Here is a 24,862-nt window from a genome sequence, read left to right on the forward strand (position 1 = left end):
ATTTCAGAGATTCACCTGAGGACAAAACGGGTCAGGTCACTGGTCATTCCTCATGCACATCTGGCTGCTTTTATTTCCAATCTCCTGGACTCTTGTTAGTGTGCTTTGTGAAGCGAATTGCTGCTCTCCCCCTGGCCTAACAACAGGGATTGCTTGTTCTGAGAAACATACTTGGGATCAAAGTATCTCTTGGTTACCTCGGAGAAGTGTTTCTTATCTAGGTTTTCCTGGATGTTTAATATACCTGGGGAGAGGTTTCTGGCATCTAAGATGCTTATACAGGTACAGTGGTACCTCTACCTAAGAACGCTTCTACTTACGAACTTTTCTAGATAAGACACGGGTGTTCGAGATTTTTTTGCCTCTTCTCAAGAAACATTTTTTACTTACAAACTCGAGCCTCCGAAACTGTAACCGGAAAAGGCAGAGAGAAGCCTCTGTGGGGCCTCTCTAGGAATCTCCTGAGAGGAAACAGGACTGGAAAAGGCAGGGAGAAGCCTCCGTGGGGCCTCTCTAGGAATCTCCTGAGAGGAAACAGGACTGGAAAAGGCAGGGAGAAGCCTCTGTGGGGCCTCTCTAGGAATCTCCTGGGAGGAAACAGGGCCTCCACCCTCCCTGTGGTTTCCCCAATCGCACACATTATTTGCTTTTACATTGATTCCTATGGGAAAAATTTATTCTTCTTACAAATGTTTCTACTTAAGAACCTGGTCGTGGAACAAATTAAGTTCGTAAGTAGAGGTACCACTGTATTCCTTGACTTAACTACTGCAAATACCGTATTTTTTGGAGTATAGACGCATCTTCCCCTTCCCAAAAAAGGGTGTGTCTTATACACCGCCTACAATCATTTTTAGCCTCCCGAAGCCCCGCCCCTGCATCTCATTTTTTGCAAAAATGGGCCCGTTTTTTGCAAAAAATTGGCATGCACACAAAGCAAAAAATTCCAAAATGCTGAGGGGTGAAGATGGTGGCACCTTTAGATTTAGATTTAATTGGATTAGTATGCCGCCCCTCTCCGGGGACCTGGGGCGGCTCACAGCGTGTACAGAAAAACAAGAAACAATAATAACAATCCAATGAATACATTAAAAAACAATCTTTAAACTTCTAATTAAAAAAACTGTAAATATCATTCATTCAACAATCAAACTAAAACATTAGTTAAGGAACTCCAGGCCTGGCGGCAAAAATGAGTTTTTAAACTCTTTTGGAAGACGAGGAGGGTGGGGGCAGTGTGAATCTCCGGGGGGAGCTGATTGCAGTAGGCTCTTCCCCTAGGTCCCACTAGCTGTCATTGTTTGGTCAACGGGACCCTAAGGAGACCAACTCTGTGGGACCTCACCGGTCGCTGGGATTCGCACGGCAGAAGGCAGTCAGAGGAGCCTTTTGGTGGCGCTTAGTAGTAGCTTGGGAGTCCAGAGCGAACAAAGCATTTTCCTTGCTTTCGGAATAAACCTCTGCCAGCGCCCAGAGAAAAGAAACGCTCTCTTCACTCTGGGCAGCCAAGGAGTCACCACAGTGAAGGAAAGGCACCGGCTACAAGTCTGCAGAGAGGGGCGGCATACAAATCTGATTAAACTAAAACTAAGCTAAACTACAAAGCGAGCGAGCAAGAGGAGAGGGGAGGGGAGCCCTTCAGCATGGGAAGGAAGAGGAAGCAGGTAGGAGCAGCAGCAGCCAATGTATGGGAGGCAGCCTCGTGCCAGGTGTAGGGGAGGCACGTGCTCCTCCTCGCTGCTTCAGAGTCCCTCTTTTTTTTTTAAGCTTTAAAGTTTTGGATTTTTTTGATTCCCCTCACCTCACCTTCTTCCTTCAGCAGCGACTGTCCTCCTCCTCCTCCCCCCACCCAAATTCCAAGCTTTTATTTCTTTCCTAGTGGGTTTGCACGCATTATTTGCTTTTACATGGATTCCTATGGGAAAAAATGCTTCTTCTTCTTCTTACAAACATTTCTACTTAAGAACCTGGTCACAGAACGAATTAAGTTCTTAAGTAGAGGAACCACTGTATTAGCCCTCTTACTAAGGCAGCATTAAGTTTTTCTAAGTGACGGTCTCCCTTCCTTCACCTTTTCCAGAGTCCTGCACATCCCAACGTCTCCCCGACCATCTTTGAGACCCTGAGCTGCGGTTTTGCCTCTCCTGCCAGGACCACCTATAAGTGCTGGATTATGCTCGTCACGTTCTCCCTTTGCTTCATCATCTGGTTGAATCGTGGCTTCAAGTTACGGGAACGACGGGGCTGCACTTAGGGCCCGGCCGTCCATGCCAGCGGACCCAGGAGACTTTCAACTTCATGCAGAGCTCTTGAGAGGGAAGTGGGAAAGCCCCCTCCAGCCCACCTCTCTCTCCCCCTTTTCCCCTCGTCGGTGCATTCGCTTGGCCTTTTCCAAGGGACTATGGGGAGCACGGAAGGCTTCCAGTACCGGGCCCTCTATCCCTACCGTAAGGAACGCAACGAAGACATCGACCTGTTACCTGGAGATACCTTGGTGGTCAGCAAGGGGGCCTTGCAAGCGCTGGGCTTTAAGGATGGGGATGAGCAGATGCCGAACAAGATTGGCTGGATTCTGGGGGTCAACGAGCGCACCAAACAAAAGGGGGATTTCCCAGGCACTTACGTGGAATATGTGGGGCCGGTGAAAATCTCTCTCCCGTCCCATCGTCCCAGGGTCACCAGGCCCCTGCCCGCCACTCCTGGAACAGGGGCACCCCACGCTCTGGAGGAACAGGGTAAGTACCTGCGTCAGGGTGCAAAGGGAGAGGGAAGGCTTGCAAGAGGGAGGGAGGAAGTGAACTGAGTGGGGAACTCAGATCCAGGTTAAATGTGTCAAGGTTCCAGGTAACATCCGAACTAAATCAGAATCCGAGTCAAAGTACAGTGTTCCCTCGATTTCCGCGGGGGATGCGTTCCGAGACCGCCCGCGAAAGTCGAATTTCCGCGAAGTAGAGATGCGGAAGTAAATACACTATTTTTGGCTATGAACAGTATCACAAGCCTTCCCTTAACACTTTAAAACCCCTAAATTGTGGTTTCCCATTCCCTTAACGACCATTTACTCCCCATTATTATTGGTACTCACCATTGAATAAGACACTTAGTGATCCTGATATTTATAAACATAATTATTTATTAACAATAATTATTTTGTTTGTTATTTATTTTCAAAAATTATTAGTTTGGTGATGACATATGACATCATTGGGTGGGAAAAACCGTGGTATAAGAAAAAAACCGCGAAGTATTTTTTAATTGATATTTTTTGAAAAACCATGGTATAGGCTATTCGCGAAGTTCGAACCCGCGAAAATCGAGGGAACACTGTACTCCTCAAAGTTCCAATTTATTCCCAGAGCCATCCTGGCACCTAAACAAGGAAACCTGGATCTCAGTTTCCCACTCAGTTGAAAGTTCACATCCCTTGTCCCCCACTCACAAACTTGTCATGTTGTCCACTCAGATCGTGCCAGCGTGGCCAGCCCTTCCTTTGCTTCTGGCCCCAGTGGGTGGACATAAGGTGTCCTTGAGAAAGAATGCTTTATGGCAGTGTTTCTCAATTATTTTGTCTTATGCCCCGCCCCCACAGGAAGAAGAAAACATTTCGCGCGCCCCAACTGTCCGCTGGGACGATTTTTTGCAATATTCAGCACATTTTCTCTGAAAAAACTCAAGTGGCTTATAAGCATGATTTGGGTGCAATGTGTTTAAGAGATGCCTTAATTTATTTATTTATTTTATTTATTTATTTATTTATTCATTCATTCATTCATTCATTCGATTTTTATGCTGCCCTTCTCCTTAGATTCAGGGCGGCTTACAACATGTTAGCAATAGCATTTTTTAACAGAGCCAGCCTATTGCCCCCACAATCCTGGTCCTCATTTTACCCACCTTGGAAGGATGAAAGGCCGAGTCAACCTTGAGCCAGTGATGTGATTTGAACCTCTGACCTACAGATCTACAGTCAGCTTCAGTGGCCTGCTGTACAGCACTCTACATGCTGTGCCACCCCGGCTCATTTATTAGGCTTCATGCTGTCCACTACCAATATTTTTAGACACAGTAAACATACCGGTCTTTCCTCGTCTCCCACCGTGAAGCCAAGCGCTACATGTGCTTGCTCATATTTCCTCGTCTTAGCTTTTGGGAAACTTACATTTGTCTCGTTATCGCCGTCTCTCTCCTCCTTTCTTTTCATCCCTGTTAAATATTTTTCCATGGTGCCTCTTAAGGGTTTGTTATCTGCACTTCATATCTCCTACTCTGTGCTATGTGCTATTATTCGGTGCAAAAGGCCTTATTCCTCGTGGCAAAAAAAGCACGTTCCCTGGGGTCATGCATCCCCCCCCCAACTATTTCTCTGTTGCCCCCAAGGGGCCCCGCCCCACTACAGTAGTACCTCTACTTAAGAACTTTTCTAGATAAGAACCAAGTGTTCAAGATTTTTTTGCCTCTTCTTGAGAGCCCGGAAAAATTTCCCAGGAAATTTGAGAGCGGCATGAAGGCCTGGCCAGTTTCCTGCCATTCCCCCTTTAATCCCGGCCATCTCGGGCTTTTCTACGCTGCCAGAGGAATCTTTCGGTGGTGCTTAAGGAGGCTTTGGCAGCCCAGAGCGAACAAAGCATTTTCCTTTCTCTGGGCGCTTGGAGAGGGAATAAACCTCTGCCAGCACCCAGAGAAAAGAAACGCTCCCTTTGCTCTGAGCAGCGACTGTCCTCCTCCTCTTCTTCCTCCTCCCACCCAAATTCCAAGCTTTTATTTCTTTCCTAATGAGTTTGCACGTATTATTTGCTTTTACATTGATTCCTATGGGAAAAATTGCTTCTACTTACAAACTTTTCTACTTAAGAACCTGGTCACGGAACGAATTAAGTTCTTAAGTAGAGGTACCACTGTATTTGCAAAACACTGCTTTATGGCTGCATCCTTCTTGAAATCCCCCCTCCCAAGATCCCACAGAGTTGGCCTTCTCCGGGTCCCGTCGACTAAACAATGTCGTTTGGCGGGACCCAGGGGAAGAGCCTTCTCTGTGGCGGCCCCGACCCTCTGGAACCAACTCCCCCCGGATATCAGGGTTGCCCCCACCTTCCTTGCCTTTCGTAAGCTCCTTAAAACCCACCTCTGTCGTCAGGAATTGAGATATTCCCTTCCCCCTAGGCTTATAAAATTTATGCATGGTATGTCTGTTTGTATGATTGGTCTCTTAAATTGGGGTTTTTAAAATGACTTTTTATATTAGATTTGTTATATTTGTCTTTTTTACTGCTGCTAGCCGCCCCGAGTCTGCGGAGAGGGGTGGCATACAAATCTAATTAATTAATTAAATAAATAAATAAAATAAAATAAACATCAGGTCTTCTATGGATAATGTGGCAAGCCGTTTAATTCATCACCAACTTCTGCGCCGGCTTGACACTGGTGTGGCTTCGGGTCAGGCTTTGGAAAAAAACCATCCAGTCCAAGGAAGGCTACCAACAACAAGAACACACCAGTCATTGTTCTGCTCCAACCAGTTTCCTGGTTCTTGTTGGCTGCATGTGCCCCCCGCAGAGCGAGTAGGTAGGTCCGGCTGCTCTCGGCCTCTTGAGTTGGAACAGCCCAGAGGCTTTTAAGACGCCCTGCCCAGAATAAGGGACAGAGGTGATGCCTGGGCGCACACTTGAAGTCAGCAAGCCGTGTGGCCTCAAATTATGGGCTTCAGGGTCATGTGCAGGAACTACCACATCAAAGGGCAGAGAGGTTCTCTGAAAAGAAATCATAAGCTAAGCCAAGCGGAGACCATTTTTCTCATTAGGCTTCCCAGCATTTAGCCAGCGCAGGAGAGGAAGTCCTGCCAGGATGTGTTTTATGTTAAATCGTAAAATCTATTTATATGTGTTGTTTTTTTGTTGTTAAATGGACTAGCCAGGTACTCCCAACAGGGGAGCCGGGAATGTTAAAAGGGGAGGATGGATTTATTTTTGGTAAAAACGCTTATAAATAATGCCAGGAGCAAGGATCTTAGCCACATGAAATTAAATGGTTGATGGATAGAGACATCCCAATTTGGCAGTTTCCAAAAATAGGAGGGTTGGAGTTCCCAGCTAGCTAAAGAGGGATGCGGTCAAACACACATTGAAAAACAGGTAAGAGTTTGATTGTAGTCAATGTCTTCAGTGTTTTGACCCTATAGTATGGATATACAGTGATCCCCCGGTTATTGCGTCCCCGACCATTGCGAATGGGCTACATCGCGATTTTTCAACCCGGAAGTAAAAACACCATCTGCGCATGTGCGCCCTTTTTTCCTATGGCCACACATGCGTAGATGGTGTTCCCCGTCGGGCAGATCAGCTGCTGGGCGGCTTCCCTGGGTCTTTCCCCTCTTGCTGGCGGGAGGGCGAGAAGCCCCCCCCCAGCACCCGCTCGCCCTCCGTTTGCCCATCCTTCGCCCGGCCACCCGCCATTTGCTCGCTGCTCGCCCGGCCACCCGGGTTTGTTTGGCTTCGGGACTCAGTTGGGAAGCGGCACTGGTGTTTTAAAAGGTCTCCGCCGGCATGGGGGGCTTCTTAGCACCCCCCCAAACCCGGGTTGGGGGTTCGGGGGGGGTAGGAAGCCCCCCATGCCGGCAGAGACCTTTTAAAACACCTGTGCCGCTTCCCAGCTGAGTCCTCAAGCCAAGCGCAGAAGTTAGCCTTGAATCCCTTTGAATCCCGCCGCTTCTGCTGGATACGGGCGATGGGCGGGGCGAGCTGCCACAGCCCCTGGCTTCCGCGCCGCTCGTCCCACCCACCGCCTGTATCCAGCAGAAGCTGCTGGATTCAAAGTGCTGGGGTGGGTGGCTGTCGGGACACCCCCCACCCCAGCACTTTGAATCCCGCCGCTTCTGCTGGATACGGGCGATGGGGGGGCGAGCTGCCACAGCCCCTGGCTTCCACGCCGCTCGTCCCACCCACCGCCCGTATCCAGCAGAAGCTGCTGGATTCAAAGTGCTGGGGTGGGGGGCTGTCGGGACACCCCCCACCCCAGCACTTTGAATCCCGCCGCTTCTGCTGGATACGGGCGATGGGGGGGCGAGCTGCCACAGCCCCTGGCTTCCGCGCCGCTCGTCCCACCCACCGCCCGTATCCAGCAGAAGCTGCTGGATTCAAAGTGCTGGGGTGGGGGGCTGTCGGGACAAGCCGCGCACAAAGGCCGAGGCGAGGCTGAGCAGGAGGAGAAGCCAACCAGCGAGGCGGTGGGCTGGGAGCCGCAGGTGAAAGGAGCTCGGGCATCGGAGCGCGGCGCCAGGCATTGTTCTCCGGACCCCGCCCGCTCAGCCCCGCGGCGGCCCTTTCCCTCTCCAGGCTGCGGGCGGGGTCCGGAGAACAATGCCCGAGCTCCTTTCGCCTGCGGCTCCCAGCCCACCGCCTGTCTCCTGCTGCCCGGTTTAGCCAGGACACGAGCGGCGAAATGACTTGGAGGAATGTGAAGCTGAAACCGGCCGGTTTCAGCTTCACATTGCTCCAAGTCATTTCGCCGCTCGTGTCCTGGCTAAACCGGGCAGCAGAAGACAGGCTTTGAGTTTTTGGCTGCGGGGGGAGAAGTAGGACTTTCCTAACTCCCTCGCCCCGCAGCCAAAACTCAAAGCCTGTCTCCTGCTGCCCGGTTTAGCCAGGACATGAGCGGCGAAGTGACTTGGAGGAATGGGAAGTCCAAATCGGCCGGTTTCAGCTTCACATTCCTCCAAGTCATTTCGCACCCCGCTTTAGGAGTCAGCGGAGAACGGCGCAACTGTTTTAAAACGATCGGAGCTTTCCAATGAGTCCCGAAGACAAACGTGTCTTCGGGACTCATTGGAAAGCCGCGCGGGTGTTTTAAAAGGTCCCCGCCGACATGGGGGGCTCGCTAGCACCCCCCCAAACCTGGGTTGGGGGTTCGGGGGGTGCTAGCGAGCCCCCCATGTCGGCGGCGACGTTTTAAAACAGCCCCGCCGCCCCCAATCTTCGGCTCCTCGCTAGCGCTGCGGAAGTTAAAAACATCATCTGCACATGCGCAGATGGTGTTTTTACTTCCGCAGCGCTACTTCGCGAAAACCCGCTCGTTGCGGGGGGTCCTGGAACGGAACCCTCGCAACGAGCGGGGGATCACTGTACACATTTTGGGAGTTATAGTATGGAGGACAGAAGGGAAAGGGGGGACATGATCAAAACATTTAAATATGTCAAAGGGTTAAATAAGGTTCAGGAGGGAAGTGTTTTTAATAGGAAAGTGAAGACAAGAACAAGCGGACATAATCTGAGGTTAGTTGGGGAAAAGATCGGAAGCAGCGTGAGGAAATATTTTATTGAAAGAGTAGTAGAAGCTTGGAACAAACTTCCAGCAGACGTGGTAAATCCACAGTAACTGAATTTAAACATGCCTTATTTATTCATTCATTCATTCATTCATTCATTCATTCATTCATTCATTCATTCATTCATTCATTCATTCCACTTCTATGCTGCCCAATCTTGAAGGACTCAGGGCGGCTTACAACAACAGTATAAGTACAATAAGAATAAAAGAGCCTGAAAATTTGAGTGTGTCTTATGGTCTGAATGTAGCTTTTTCTAAGCTTTTTTTCCTCCCAACTGTAACAAGGTGCTAACAATCTTAATAATAAGAATAATACTAATTTATTAGATTGGTATGCCGCCCCTCTCCGAAGACTCGGGGCGGCTCACAGCAATAATAAAAAACAATATTATAGCGAAACAAATCTAATATTAAAAAAGAAGCATATAAAACCCTAACATATTTAAAAATCAAACAGCACATACATACCAAACATAAAATATAAAGAGCCTGGGGGAAAGGTGTCTCAACTCCCCCATGCCTGGCGGTATAGATGGGTCTTGAGTAGTTTACGAAAGACAAGGAGGGTGAGGGCAGTTCTAATCTCTGGGGGGGAGTTGATTCCAGAGGGCCGGGGCCGCCACAGAGAAGGCTCTTCCCCTGGGGCCCGACAAATCTTCCCAGCTTGCAGGCCTTTTCATGGCTACTTTCTCCAAAAAAAAAGAGGTTTTTTTCTAACCCTAAATCTTTGCAGGCTTTTTTTTCATTGCTACTTGCTCTGAATAAGTTTTTTTTCAGCCCTAACCAGGGGATAAAATATTGTGCTGAAGCTGACCAGACTAAGGATGCTAACCAGATGAATACCTGGTAGGAAGAATTCCCCCTCTGTTTTCCTTCCCCCAAAACTAAGGTGCCTCTTATACTCCGGTGCGTCATATACTCTGAAAAATACGGTAGTATAAGTGCTTGCTAAAAAAAGAAAGAGAGAAAGAATAAGAGCACCAAAAGCAAAAAAAAAGTTTCCTTGGCCCATTTTTCTCCCATTTTCCCTTAAAAAAATTTTTTTTAATCAAGGTAGCTGATAACAGAAACATAATTCTTTACAGACAGCAGCCAAAATAAGCTTTCCTTCCCGTTAACTTTTGCATCAGCTAATTTTCATTGAAGAAGAGAGTCTCAAAGCTGAGCCATTGGAGGGGGGGAATGGCCTGCTTTACACGCACACAGAGAGAGAGTGAGAGAGATAAACGAGTGTGCGTGCATGCACACACTGTTTCACAATCAGGAATGTGCTGACTTGACATTCTCCGGCTGAGCCAGAGGATTTGACGCCGTCGGCTGTGGGGCTTGGGGGCCAGAACTGGCCTCAAGCCAGCATGCAAAGAAACAGTCCAGGAGGAGAAATTTCTGGCTTTTTTTGAATGGGGGTGACTGAGAGGGCTTACCAAGAGATAGGAATAGCTTTAAAATTTCTTTTTTACTTAGAGAGAAACATAGAAACATAGAAGATTGACGGCACAAAAAGACCTCATAGTCCATCTAGTCTGCCCTTATACTATTTCCTGCGTTTTATCTTAGGATGGATCTATGTTTATCCCAGGCATGTTTAAATTCAGTTACTGTGGATTCACCAACCACGTCTGCTGGATGTTTGTTCCAAGCATCTACTACTCTTTCAGTAAAATAACATTTTCTCACATTACTTCTAATATTTCCCCCAATTAACCTGAGATGTTGTTCTTGTGTTCACTTTCCTATTGAAAACACTTCCCTCCTGAACCTTATTTCACCCTTTTAACATATTTAAATGTTTCGATCATGTCCCCCCTTTCCCTTCTGTCCTCCAGACTATACAGATTGAGTTCATGAAGTCTTTCCTGATACGTTTTATGCTTAAGACCTTCCACCATTCTTGTAGCCCGTCTTTGGACCCGTTCAATTTTATCAATCTCTTTTTGTAGGTGAGGTCTCCAGAACTGGACACAGTCTTCCAAATGTGGTCTCACCAGCGCTCTATACAGCGGGACCACAATCTCCCTCTTCCTGCTTGTTATACCTCTAGCTATGCAGCCAAGCATCCTACTTGCTTTTCCTACCGCCTGACCACACTGCTCAGAAATCACTACCCTTAAATCCTTTTCTTCTGAAGTTTTTGCTAACACAGAACTGCCAATACAATACTGTGATTGAGGATTGAGAGTACAAAGTCGAGCCCAGGGCAGCTGCAAAGAGAAATTGGCACCTCTTTTACAAAGGAAGCCAACCGATTGCCAACGTGCCCAGTTGAGTCTGGAAAAACCAGACCTTATTTAAATAAAATCAGGAGAATTGGCAGGCCGTAGTGGAAGCTCCCTGCCACTTTTATGGCTCTTGGAGATTATAAATGTATAAATATAAAGATTAAAATTCTGCCCCTTAGCATCTGGACAGGTTCCATCTTTATTATCAGCTTTTTTAAATCATTATTTTTTACATTACGTTCGTTGAAAATGCGCGGAGCCTTTTGACTCCTTAGATCGGTGAGGGTGAACCTTTTTTGGTTCCCGGGCCAAAAGGGTGTGGGTGGGTGTGCCAGCTGTTTGCATGTGCCCACAACCCTACCCTCCCCCACACACATGTGCACAATCCCCCCCAATTCCCTCGCATGCACATAGGCCTCAACTGAAGCCTAGGATGTGAAAAAACAGCCAAACCGGAAGTTCAGAAAAATGGAGTTCCTGTTTGCCCATTGTGCTGTTTTTTTGCACTCCGGGGCATCAGAAAATTTCCCTGAACTCTCCAGAGTGCAAAAAAACCAGCACAACGGGCAAACTGGAAGTCCGTTTTCCGAACCTCCGGTTTGTCCATTGGATGGGTTTTTTACATTCCCTGAAGCCTCCGGAAGGCAAAACAGCCTTCCCAAGGCCGAAAATCAGCTGACCAGCCCATGTATGCACGCTGGAAATAGGGCAACACCCTCTGCGTGGCACACATGCCATAGGTTTGTTTGTTTATTTATTTGTTTGTTTGTTTGTTTCTATAGGTAGTGACCTATAAAGCCCAACATGGCATCGGGCCAGAATACCTTTGGGACAGTCTTCTGCTGCACGAATCCCAGCAACCGATTAGGTCCCACAGAGTCACATTTCTCCGGGTCCCATCGACTAAACCAGTGTTTTTCAACCAGTGTGCCACGGCACACTAGTGTGCCGTGAGACATGGTCAGGTGTGCCGCGAAGCTCAGAGAGAGAAAGAAAGCGAGAGAGAGAGAAAAAGAACAGGAGTAAGAAAGAAAGAGAGAAAGAGAGAGAGAGCAAGAGAGAGAAAGAAAGCAAGAGAGAGAGAGAAAGAGAGGGAGGGAAGGAGAGAGAAAGACATAGAGGGAGGGAGGGAGAGAGAAAGAGAGCAAAAAAGAGAGGAAGGAAGGAAGAGAAAGAAAGAGGGATGGAGAGAGAGAAAGAAAGAGGAAGGGAGAGAAGGAGGGAGAGAGAAATAGAGTGAAAGGGAGGAAGAGAGAGAGAGAGAATTTTTTTGTCTAAACTTTTTTTAGCCCCCCGCCCCGCTCAATGTGCCCCAGGGTTTTGTAAATGTAAAAAATGTGCCGCGGTTCAAAAAAGGTTGAAAATCACTGGACTAAACAATGTCATCTGGCGGGACCCAGGGGAAGAGCCTTCTCTGTGGCGGCCGCGGCCCTCTGGAATCAACTCCCCCCCAGAGATTAGAACCACCCCCACCCTCTTTGCCTTTCTTAAGCTACTCAAAACCCACCTATGTCGCCAGGCATGGGGTAACTGAGTTACCCCTAGGCTATATTAGATTTGTGTATGGTATGACTGAGTTGTATGGTTTTAATAATGGGTTTTTTTATGTGCTTTTTTAACATATTGGATATGTGATACTGTATTTTGTTGTGAGACGGTCCAAGTCCTTGGAGGGGGGCGGCATACAAATCTAATAAATAATAATAATAAATAATAATATTTAATTAATTATTATTTTTATTTTTTAATGCTACCCTTCTCCTTAGACTCAGGGCGGCTTGCAACCTGTTAGCAATAGCACTTTTTTCACAGAGCCAGCATAAGGTCCCACAGAGTTGGCCTTCTCTGGGTCTCGTCAACTAAACAATGTCGTTTGGCGGGCCCCGGGGAAGAGCCTTCTCTGTGGCGGCCCCGGCCCTCTGGAATCAACTCCCCCCCGGAGATTAGAACTGCCCCCACCCTCCTTGTCTTTCGTAAATTACTCAAGACCCACCTATATCGCCACGCATGTGGGAGCTGAGACAGGTCCCCCAGGCTTTTATATTTTATGTTTGGTATGTATGTGTTGTTTGGTTTTAAATGATGGGGTTTTATATGTTTTTTCTCTTTTAATATTAGATTTGTTCCACTGTAACATTGTTTTTATTATTGTTGTGAGCCGCCCCGAGTCTTCAGAGAGGGGCGGCATACAAATCTAATAAATTATTATTATTATTAATTTATTATTATTATATTGCGCTCCCAATCCGGGTCCACATCCTGGCCTCAGATCCTTTCAGTTATGCCATCGATAATCTTTGCAACAGTTGTTCAAAAAAACCCAAACCCCATGCCAATGTTATTATTCCAAAATACAGTTGGAAGGATCCTAGTCCCAGAGTCGCTGATTGTCTGTGTTTACACCAGTGTTCCCCAACCTTGGCAACTTGAAGATATTTGGACTTCAACTCCCAGAATTCCCCAGCCAGCGAATGCTGGCTGGGGAATTCTGGGAGTTGAAGTCCAAATATCTTCAAGTTGCCAAGGTTGGGGAACACTGATTTAAACAACATACTTCACCCTAAATTTGACATAGCAATGTCCTATACTTGCTTGGGTCACAGACTGCCCTCATATATAAAAAAAACCTTTTGCTTACTGCGGTGACCTTGTCACACAAGTCATTAAGACAATCGGTGGATCATGTCCCATATCACGATCAATCACAAACTTTGCACGTCATTTGAACCTAATGTCATGAGTTGTAGGAAGTCAGCCTTGTTTCTGTTCATTCCTTTCATTGTTACTCTGTATTAATAATAATGGGTCACAGTAGCTGTATTAATGATAGGTTTATCACTGGACGTATTTGTCTAAATTTTTCATACGGCTGTAAATAAACCTGCAATTTTGGCCGTAAGTCGTGACGGTCATAAAGCAAGTTTCCATGTGACCACACCTGATTGTACAGCCTTTATTTCTTTTTAATTTTTGGCAGTAGTTGTAAAGGAAATGTTATGGACATTAAACAAATGCCACAAGCAAATCCATTGCTCATGATGTAGATTTTCCTTTTCCCAAGACAAATTCCTAGTGTGTCCAATCACACTTGGCCAATAAAGAATTCTATTCTATTCTATTCTTTCTATTCTATTTCCTTTTGCCAGAAGCATTACTACTTCAAATTAAGGGTAAAATATGTTGTGTAAGCATAGCCCAAATGATGGATTTTGACAAAAATATTATAAATTGCATGGACAGAGCCATAAATGTGGTCCAATTGGCAAGCATGCCAAAAATGGGCATGTAACCATGAGGGGTACAGATGTTGGAACTTGGAATTCAGATTAGATTTTTAAATAGCTTTTTTGGGGTCTGCTAAAACTTAAAAGTTCACTAAGCAACTAGTTGATGGTGCACTGTTGTCATAAATAATAATAATAATAATAATAATAATAATAATAATAATAATAACAATAACAATAATAAGTTTATTATTATTATTATTATTATTATTATTATTATTATTATTATTATGTCTATACAACACAGCAAACGAAATCACTATGCTGGATTTCGTATTTCATCACCAGTCGGGTGCTTCCCAAGCACCTAGGACTGCGTGATGTAGTAATGAATTATGTTTGCCGATCCCAGTAAAGCGGCCTTTTGCAATTGACAGGTGGAGATTTTGTCAATTCTGATGGTTTTCAAATGTCCGCTGAGATCCTTTGGCACTGCGCCCAGTGTGCCAAGTACCACTGGGACCACTTTCACTGGCTTATACCAGAGTCGTTGCAGATTATTATTATTATTATTATTATTATTATTATTATTATTATTATTATTATTATTACCGGTAATTAGATTTCTATGCCGCCCTTCTCCAAAGACTCAGAGCGGCTTATAACAGGATATATAAAAATATATAAGAAATCTAACATTTAAATACTAAAAACCTCAAGTCTAGAATTACATTTAAAATCTAACACAAATTATGTTCTAAAACCCCTAATTCATTTAAAAACCAATCATCTACATTCCATTCACTCAAGGGGGTGGTGATTATCTGTTAAAATTCAATGACCCCAAGCCTGTCAGCAGAGGTGTGTTTTTAGGGCTTTACAAAAGTCAAATGTGACTAGGCAACATATAGTTCATAATTTGTATAAACCATTAGAAACAATTAAACATATCCCTTTTTGTCATTTAAAAATACTTGCTGCTGCTGACATAATTTATGGGATATAACAGGTGAGATATTCAAAACGTACCAAAACTGTACTTGAATATACAATTATCAAATGCAATTTCTTATCAGGTACAGTTCATTCCCCCCAAAAATGATTCTCATAAATACTTGCTTACTAAAAATCAAGGAAAAACTGGGGGAAATGGAAGAGAGTTCCATGTTGTTTTCAAAGTGTATTATTTTTTTATTTAACTAGATTTTGGTACTAGCCAAGATGAGAATACCTCTGACCCTTCAAGGTCACTACTGTTAACGGCGTCTCCATTTTTATCAACATTTTGGATTGAGGAATTTTGCTAAGCCACAAGCAACTCAAGGCCACGAGTCCAGAAATTGTCACTTAATCACAAGGATTGTGGCTTCCTGTTATTGCTCCCTCATTTTGAGCCCAGAGCAATTGCTTTGGGCATTATAAAAATATTAAAAAATACATGATTTTTTCTTTTATTTCCAGAGTTGCCTTGGAGAGAGAGAGAGAGAGAGAGAGGGAGGGAGGGAGGGAGAGAGAGAGATGGAAAACATATAAATTTAATAAATTTATTATTTAAAAAAGTTTTCACTTTTGAAACCTGCTTTTGTTTTTCCCCAATTATCTCAGGCCTTTTGCTGACCAGTCTTTCTGTCCATGTTTCAGGGGTGACACTTCCAGAACTTTCTGAGCAGTTTGCCCCACCCGAGGTCGCCCCACAGCTGCTGTGTAGACTGGTGGATGTGATTGAGAAGAAAGGTGAGCCAAAGGAGGTAGCAGGGCGGTGTTAGATTTTGGCCCAGAGGCAAGTGCCTGAAAGCTACACAGGGCAGTGCACAGACAAATGCACAGAAGTGGTTGAACACAGGAATATATCGGCAGGATACCATATGGAAAAGCTCTCTTCCCTCCCTTTTTGGAAGGGTTGATTCCGCCCCCACCCTACCGCTCCCGGGATGCTGGCGCTACCAAGATTTCTGCTCTGCCACCATGAGCCAATCTGGTGGTAATGATTGGAGAGGCCAGATTCAAAACTTGAGATGTGAAGGCTCATTGTCCCAATCAATCTCCTTCTGCCCATCCTAACAAGGTCTTTTGGGTGCAGGAATGAAACCCGGGGTCCTGAGCATTTTAAGGAAAGAATGGGATAGCGAAGTATAAATATGAAAGATGTGCAGGTGGGCATACAGGAAAAAGAAAACAGTTCCTTTTCCTAAGCATTGTGCCTTACTCCTTCCCCTTTTTTAATAGGAAAGTGAACACAAGAACAAGGGGGCGCAATCTGAGGTTAGTTTTGGGGAAAGATCAAAAGCAGCGTGAGAAAATATTATTTGACTGAAAGAGTAGTAGATGCTTGGAACAAACTTCCAGCCGACGTGGTTGGGTAAATCCGCAGTAACTGAATTTAAACATGTCTGGGATAAACACAGATCCATCCTAAGATAAAATACAGGAAATAGTATAAGGGCAGACTAGATGGACCATGAGGTCTTTTTCTTTTTGGACAAATTAAATAAATAAATGAATAAATCTTTTTTTTTTTTGTCCAATACACAATGAGAGTTTTAGTGGGTATGTCACATGTTTTTTTGCTGATTTTGAAAATTAAGGGAGACTAGGATAGATCTATTTCGGCCTTATTTTGGCCTCATCAGCTAGCCATACCCACTGGGACTTGAACCTGCAACCTTTGCCTTGTAAGGCAGAGAATTATCCTCTAGGCTACAGCATCCAATCCCTTCAGCTCTGCACCAGGGAAGGGTTACATATTTTTGTGTCAAATCACCCTGGTGTATTGAAGGAACATCACAGCTCCTTATTTGCCTCTCGGCCCAATCCAGGGCCATTTCCAAGGCAGTTATTTTTATTGATAGCCGACAATTCTATCTGTATGTGTCACATGTTTTTTTGCTGAATTTGAAAATTAAGGGAGACTAGGATAGATCTATTTCGGCCTTATTTTGGCCTCATCAGCTAGCCATACCCACTGGGACTTGAACCTGCAATATATACATATAGTAAAATACATGATGAAGGTTATAGAGGAGGTACTCATAGTAAAATATATCTAAGAAAGAATAGAAAAGAAGATATAGTAATAGAACATATCAATGAAAGAATAGAAGAAGAGATATAGGAATAGAAGAAAGGTATAGGAGATATAGGAGAGCAATAGGACAGGGGACGGAAGGCACTCTAGTGCACTTGTACTCGCCCTTTACTGACCTCTTAGGAATATGGATAGGTCAACCGTAGATAATCTAAGGGTAAAGTGTTGGGGGTTTGGGGGTGACACTATGGAGTCCGGTAATGAGTTCCACGCTTCGACAACTCAGTTACTGAAGTCATATTTTTACAGTCAAGTTTCTATGTTTCTATGTTTTATTTCCCTGCCCCCAAAGTACAGCGTCCCCAGCTCCCTGCCCCCCTCTCCAAACCAGGAAGAGAGAGAGAGAAATCTCCTTTGTGAATCTAATCCAATCTGCTGTGTGTTGCTTTCGCAGGGTTAGACAGCAAGATGCTCTACAGAACATCTGGCTCCGAACTAAGGCAAGCGCTGAGAACCGGTAAGAACCAGTTCTGTGGGGAGCAAGCGAGGCTGATCAGATGGAAGAGATTAGAGGCTGCAGCAGCAGCAGCAGCAGTGCCTGGATTCAGAGCGTCCTGGATTCCAACCCAGGCAGGGAGGGCAGAAACAAGGGGAGGAGGGTGGTCGAAAGGGGCCAAGCCTCCCGGGAAAGCGCCCCATGAATCGTGAGCCCACTTAGTTAACTCACTCTAAATTCAAAAGCGATGGGAAGCCAACCAACTGCAGTGCTCTGGAATATACTTTTTTTTTACTGTGGGTTTGGGTGGCCTTATGTTCTGCAGGCAGAAGATTTTCGGACATTGCCAAGTTGGCCATCTCACCCTAAGTGGACTGTTTTGACTGGCAGGAGGCCACTCTTGTTCAAGATCTATTGGGATTTTCTGTACGCGTAGGAAGAGGAAATAAAATTAGGGAAACGCTGGACATGTTTAAATTTGGGAAGCATATTTTGGGCCCCTGTTCTTGCAGAATGGATGCCGCGGGGGGAGGGGGCGGTCGTACATTCACAACATGGCTGCCACAGTAGGGATAGTTAGTCACCAATCAAATAATAATAATAATAATAATAATAATAATAATAATAATAATAATAATAATAATAATAATAATAGTCCCCGAGTCTTTGGAGAGGGGCGGCATACAAATCTAAATCTAAATAATAATAATAATAATAATAATAATAATAATAATAATAATAAAGTCCCCGAGTCTTTGGAGAGGGGCGGCATACAAATCTAAATCTAAATAATAATAATAATAATAATAATAATAATAATAATAATAAAGTCCCCGAGTCTTTGGAGAGGGGCGGCATACAAATCTAAATAATAATAATAATAATAATAATAATAATAATAATAATAATAATAATAAAGTCCCTGAGTCTTCGGAGAGGGGCGGCAAAGAAATCTAAATAATAATAATAATAATAATAATAATAATAATAATAATAATAAAAATAATAAAAATAATAAAAATAATAATAATAGAGTTGGAAGGACCTTAGAGGTCTTCTAGTTCAACCTCCTGCTTAGACAGGAAACCCTACACTATTTCAGACAGATGGTTATCCAACATCTGCTTAAAAACTTCCAGTGTTGGTGAGGAAACTTACCAGAAGAAAACCAGATAAGCTTGCTTTTTACACCATCCCTAAAATCTCCCCAAATTCCTGGCTATCTTGGTTTATCTTTGTCAGGAAATGGTGATCCTAGACCAGTGTTTCTCAACCTTGGCGGTTTGAAGATGTGTGGACTTCAACTCCCAGAATTCCCCAGCCAACTCTGCTGGCTGGGGAATTCTGGGAGTTGAAGTCCACAAATCTTCAAACCGCCAAGGTTGAGAAACACTGTCCTAGACACATTCCCATCCCCGTTTTTATTTTCTAAACTCACATTGGGTTAATTTTTTTTTTTTAAAGCAGCTGATACTTGATGTTGCTTTTTCCTGGATTTCTTCTGAAAGTCAACTTTTGCTCAGATGGGCTGCCACGGGCGTGGATGCCAAAACCACCAGCAGCCACGCTGGTGCTTCTCTGAACTTTCCAGCTGCCATGTTTTGAATTCCTTCCGTTGACTTTAGCCCACGCAAGTTAGTTTACGTCATCTGGGAAGTGCGTGTGTTAAAAGCAACTTTAAGGCGATTGGAGAGTCAAAAGGCCTAGGAGGTGTCGAAAGAAGGTCTACAAGCAGTGTCTGTTGTTCAGGGGTGGGATTCAGCTGGTTCGCACCAGTTCAGGTAAATTACAACCCCTGCTATCAAAGTGGATGTCAAGCTTCCAGGTGGCATCCAAACTAAATCAGATTCTGAGCCAAAGTACTCCTCAAAGTTCCAATTTATTGCGGGAACTATCCTGACACCTACACAGGGAAACCCGAGTCTGAGTTTCCCACTCAGTTGAAAGTTCACATCCCTTGTCCCCCACCCACAAACATGTTGCCCACTCAGATTGTGACAGCATGGCAAGTCCTTCCTCCGCTTCCGCCCAGGTGGGTGGGTGTAGGATGGCCTTGAACCCCTCGGAAGAATGCTTTGTGGCTACATCTGTTCCCTCTTGAAATCACCCCTCCCAAGTTCCCATAAACATCAGGTCTTCTATAGATGGTGTGGCAAGCCGCTAATTTATCACCAATTTCTACACCGGCTTGACGGTTGATCCTGGGTGCTGGATTGCAATAAAGAAATGGGCAACAGAGCAGCCGGGGCAAGGGAAGAAGGCCGCTTTCCCTCTTATTTTATTTATTATTATTATTATTATTATTATTATTATTATTATTATTATTATTATTATTTATTGGATTTGTATGCCGCCCCTCTCCGCAGACTCGGGGCGGCTAACAACAGTGGTAAAACAACATGAACAGTCCAATTAATAAAAACAACTAAAAAACCCTTATTATAAAAAACCAAACATACACACAAACATTCCTTCTCCCTGCTCTGCCTTCCCTCTGGTGGGGCCGCACCGTTGCCTGTTTCTCCATTGCAGTGCAGCGTCCGGGATCTACTTTGATAGTGGGTTCGACCAGGGTCAGATTGGCCGTCGCAGGAGGCTCAACCTGCATTTGCAGCGGAGTTAGAGGGCGGGGATGGGCCACGCCTCTCATGACAACCAACCTGACCCTGGGCGAACCAGTTGTTAAATTATTTGAATCCAGCTACTGCTGCTGTTGGTAGAGGGTGGATGAAATAATGAGCCAGTAATGAACCAACAGTAGTCCAACATGCCATATTTAAGATCTGTAGAGTCAAGGTGTGAGAAAGTGATGGTTGGAGCCCTTGGGTTGTGTCCTGCCAGCAACCAATGCAGTTGATAGCAGATCCCATTTGAGAGGAGACCGACTTGGTGATGCGCCGAATCGGACAATGGGGAGGATAGTGAGGACCCCATGCCAGAGGCAGAGGCTCAGCCAGAGCCTTCGGAACCTCCAGCACCTCTTGGCAATGATAAGAAAGAAGAGACTTCACCTCTTCTTGATGCAAGTGCCCACGGAGCTACCAATAGACAGGAACGGTTACTCTAGAGAAGGTCTCCTCGGGAGTAAGACTGGGGGTTAATTGGCCACTCTCCTAGGCAACTTGAGAACATTAGACGCAGCTGAAAAGCTGCAGGAAACAAAACAGTTTAGACTCCTGTATCTGTTGTGATTGTCTTGTGAAAATCTCTACTCCGTTTTTCTTCCTTGGATTGCTTTTGGAGGAAGATTCCTAGGCATTTTGCCAAGTCTTTGGACACTATGTGAAATAACAAATACTGTAATTGCATTGCTTTGAGTTAAGACTTTGCTGAACCTACGCCATGTGCTAATGAAGATTAATTAGCAGCTGACTTTTTGTAAAGAAATGATTGATTTTAGATTGGTGTGTGGGTCTCCACTGCTAAGCCAGTTTTTAGGAGTGGTTCTTTGATTAAATTAACCATTCAAACGGTGTGTTTTGATATGTTCGTAGATGGGGGAGAACAGAACACCTTGTTTGAGTCTTGTTTCCCATTGCCAGCGTCATCGGGAGGGTCAAAGCTATACGCTGGGAGATGGAAACCCAAGGTCAGCTTATGAGTCACTTCCTGGAACAAATCCTCTCTCGCTGTTTCTGTCCTTGCAGACTGGGCTGTGACTGGCGATTTGGAAGCGTTAGATGTGCATTCTCTGGGCGAGGCTCTCAAGGGCTACCTGCAAGACCTGCCAACCCCCGTGGTGCCCCCTTGCGTGCAGGGCGAAATCCTACGAGTGCTCCAAGGTGAGAAGAGCTTCTGTAGGGAAAGGAAAACTTCAGAGCTGGAGGTTTGGGAAGAGAGAAGCAGAAATGGCTGCAAGCTGGGACAAAGACCAGGAAGTATGGGATGGGCAGAAGAAGGAGAGCCTTTTTTAAAAAAAGCCAAAGCACTGACTTAAATCCTTTTTACCCGCCTTGTACCAGGAAAGGCTTTAGAATAGCTTATGTAAAAGCAGTAAGAGAGAGAGATTCGTCCCGGCATGTAAGCTTACAGCAGTGGTTTTCAAACTTGGCAACTTTAAGACTAATAGACTTTAACTCCCAGAATTCTCTAGCCAGCATAGCTAATCTACACTGTAATCCAGGGGTCCCTAAATTTGGCAACTTTAAGACTTGTGGACTTCGACTCCCAGAATTCTCTAGCCAGCATAGCTAATCTACACTGTAATCCAGGGGTCCCTAAATTTGGCCACTTTAAGACTTGTGGACTTCGACTCCCAGAATTCTCCAGCCAGAATAGCTAGTTTACAATGTAATCCAGGGGTCCCTAAATTTGGCAACTTTAAGACTTGTGGACTTCGACTCCCAGAATTCCCCAGACAGCATGGCTAGTTTACACTGTAATCCAGGGGTCCCTAAATTTGGCCACTTTAAGACTAATGGACCTCAACTCCCAGAATTCCCCAGCCAGCATATTCTGGGAGTTGAAGTCCACAAGTCTTAACGTTGGCAAGTTTAGGGACCCCTGGATTACAGTGTGAAATACACAGCATAAAAGAGAAACGACTGAGAAAGGAGATGTGGGGGCGGAAAAGAAGCAATCGGTCAATCCGGCCACCGAATCTTGAAGTTCCATAAGCCGCCCCTGTTTCCTCAAACACCCCACAGTCGTTCGCCCTGTTAACTTCTGGAAACCCCCCCCCCCCTTGCTTTCTTCTCCCATTTCATTCGAATGCTTGGTGGGGTTCTCGGTATGCAAGGAGTGCCCGTCTCCCGGGAGTCCTTCCTAGCAGACGTAGACATGTTTTGGTATGCCCAAACCTTCTTTTTGGCGCAAAAGTGCACAGATTTATCAAGCCTCGCTCTTTTTTCCTGTTTGGGAACCTGACTCCGTCGCCTCTCTAGATGTTACCCAGCCAGAGCTTTGTCAAAAGCAGCTGCTTTCGGTGTTGGAATCGCCAGCCATGCCTCTGCCGCACCTCCTCACTTTCCAGTTCCTGCTCCGGCATTTTTCCAAAGTGGCTGAACAAGCCGAAAGCAATGGATTGTCGCCTCGGGCCCTGAGTGAGATCTTCGGCGGTCTGCTCCTTCGGTTCCCTGCAGCTGCCAGGTGAGTGGCTCCAAACCCCCCCTCTGCCTTGGGGCACAGATGCTCCCTTTAATCGGCACTCCTAAAAACACAACCGCGGGCTGGGCCAGAGGCAATCTTCGTTCATTCATTCATTCATTCATTCATTCATTCATTCATTCATTCATTCATTCATTCATTCATTCATAGATTCATTCATTCATTCATTCATTCATTCAATTTTTTTATGCCGCCCTTCTCCTTAGACTCAGGGTGGCTTACAACATGTTAGCAATAGCACTTTTTAACAGAGCCAGCCTATTGCCCCCCACAATCCGGGTCCTCATTTTACCCACCTCGGAAGGATGGAAGGCCGAGTCAACCTTGAGCCGGTGATGAGATTTGAACCGCTGACCTGCAGATCTAGCAGTCAGCTTTAGTGGGCTGCAATACTGCACTCTACCCACTGTGCCACTCTTGCTCAATCCTCCTTTAAATTGGAGCTGAAGTCTGTTTGACTTTCGTCGTGTTAATGCTTCCTATGTTTATCATTACTTTTCTAGTTCTACCAATTTTTTGCACTATTCATTATTTATTTATTTATTGGACTTACGTGCCGCCCTTCTCTGAGGACTCAGGGCGGCTTACAACATACAAAAGCACAAAATACAAAAACAGCTTCAAAAAGTCCAATATTAAATAATCTAAAAACCCAATTGATAAACTAAAAGATCCATTTAAAAAAACCATGTACTCACACATTCATACCGCAATCAAATTCAAATTAACATCCGGAGCAAGAATGATAAAGCTCAACAGCCCCAGGCCTGCCGGTACAGAGTGGGGGCAGTGCGAATCTCCGGGGGCAGTTGGTTCCAGAGGGTCGGAGCCACCACAGAGAAGGGCCTGCCAGCCGGCACTGCTTGGCTGACGGGACCTGGAGAAGGCCGACTCTGTTTTGCTCTGAGTGACACTGTAGTGACCCAAAGTGGCACTCTTGATGATTGTCATAGGGGTCTAATAAGCAATGAAGAGGTCTAATGTCATAGAGGTCTAATAAGCAATTAAAAAACAATCAACATTAATAAAAATCTTAGGATACAAGCAGCAAGTTACAGTTATGCAGTCCTAAGGGGAGGATGATAGGAATGATGAGAAAAAACTAGTAGAAATAGAAGTGCAAACTTAGTAAAACGTTTGACAAACTAAAAGTTTTCCCCATCCACTCCGATGCATAACCTTTGTCCTGTTCCTCACGCAGCTCTGAGACAACACCAGATGTTCCAAACCTCTTCCTGGAGACCCTTCTGCAGACAAAGGACACTGAGTCAGACCTTCCCCCTCCAGGTAGGGTATGTCTTTGTGTGTCCAGCAGGAGAAGGGAGTGTGAGGATGGGATGCTTGGCCAAGGAGACAAGCGGGTGGAGTTGGAACATGGCAGCCGCCTTCCTTAGCGATTCCTCCCTATGTCCCGAACAGCCTCATTGGCTGTTGAAGATCAACACATCTGGAGAACAACAGGCGGACGAAGGCTAGAAAGGGTGCAGGTGTATGCAGAAGCTGAGTGCCAAGGCCCCCAGTTGGTTAAACCCCTTCAGGGTGGGTTGATTCTTCTGCATATGATTGAGAGGAATGGGGGGACTTCCTTGGAGTGGTGCAGGGGCCCAGAGCCATGATGCTGAACCTATTGCCTGTGTGCCACAGGTGCCATACAGAGTCATATCTGAGGGCATGTAAGCCATTGCCCTAGCTCAGCTCATGCATGTGCGTGCTGGCCAGCTGATTTTTGGCTCACAAAGGGCCTCTGGGGAGATGTGGGAGGGTGTTTTTGCCCTTCCCAGGTTCCAGGGAAGCCTCTGGAGCCTGGGGAGGGTGAAAAACGGGTCTGTTGGGCCTAGTTGGGCCTACCAAAAGTTGGGAAATGGGCCTGTTGGGCCTAGTTGGGCCTAGCAGAAGTTGGGAAATGGGCCTGTTGGGCCTAGTTGGGCCTAGCAGAAGTTGGGAAATGGGCCTGTTGGGCCTAGTTGGGCCTACCAGAAGTTGGGAAATGGGCCTGTTGGGCCTAGTTGGGCCTACCAAAAGTTGGGAAATGGGCCTGTTGGGCCTAGTTGGGCCTAGCAGAAGTTGGGAAATGGGCCTGTTGGGCCTAGTTGGGCCTACCAGAAGTTGGGAAATGGGCCTGTTGGGCCTAGTTGGGCCTACCAGAAGTTGGGAAATGGCCTCCCCTCTGAGGGGCAGGGGAGGCAATTTTTGTCCTCCCCAGGCATTGAATTATGGGTGTGGGCACTCCTGCAACGCACGTATGTGTGAACACACTTTCAGCACCCAAGGGAAAATAAAGATTCGCCATCGCTGGCCTACAGATTGATCTCTCTCCTCACAATAAGGAGTCTGTGAGTTCGATCTTAGGTAGAGGCAGACATTTTTATCTTTTGGGCACAATTGAGAATAGATGTGCTGGACAAAACTCTGCATTGGTGACAGGAAGGGAATCCGGCCAGTAAATATTCTGCTCAGTTGCCCCAAATTCCAC

The 24,862-nt window shown here is 45.6% G+C and overlaps 1 protein-coding gene across 3 annotated transcripts in view; it reads left to right on the plus strand.

Annotated features, from left to right (window-relative positions):
* The window catches only part of PIK3R2 (phosphoinositide-3-kinase regulatory subunit 2), a 68,775-nt gene that overhangs the window by 14,526 nt on the left and 29,387 nt on the right, over nucleotides 1-24,862 (plus strand). The window contains exons 2-7 of one of the 3 annotated variants that reach the window (XM_070748166.1): nucleotides 2,081-2,735; nucleotides 15,404-15,496; nucleotides 17,242-17,304; nucleotides 20,931-21,065; nucleotides 22,167-22,371; nucleotides 23,591-23,676. In XM_070748166.1, the coding sequence (XP_070604267.1) occupies nucleotides 2,402-2,735; nucleotides 15,404-15,496; nucleotides 17,242-17,304; nucleotides 20,931-21,065; nucleotides 22,167-22,371; nucleotides 23,591-23,676 (916 nt within the window). In that variant the 5' untranslated portion in view covers nucleotides 2,081-2,401. The remainder of the gene's footprint in view (nucleotides 1-2,080; nucleotides 2,736-15,403; nucleotides 15,497-17,241; nucleotides 17,305-20,930; nucleotides 21,066-22,166; nucleotides 22,372-23,590; nucleotides 23,677-24,862) is intronic. The other 2 variants (XM_070748175.1, XM_070748186.1) reach the window with 2 other exon arrangements.

Source organism: Erythrolamprus reginae, chromosome 1 (genome assembly GCF_031021105.1).
Source record: "Erythrolamprus reginae isolate rEryReg1 chromosome 1, rEryReg1.hap1, whole genome shotgun sequence".
In the NCBI taxonomy this organism is placed as follows: domain Eukaryota; kingdom Metazoa; phylum Chordata; class Lepidosauria; order Squamata; family Dipsadidae; genus Erythrolamprus; species Erythrolamprus reginae.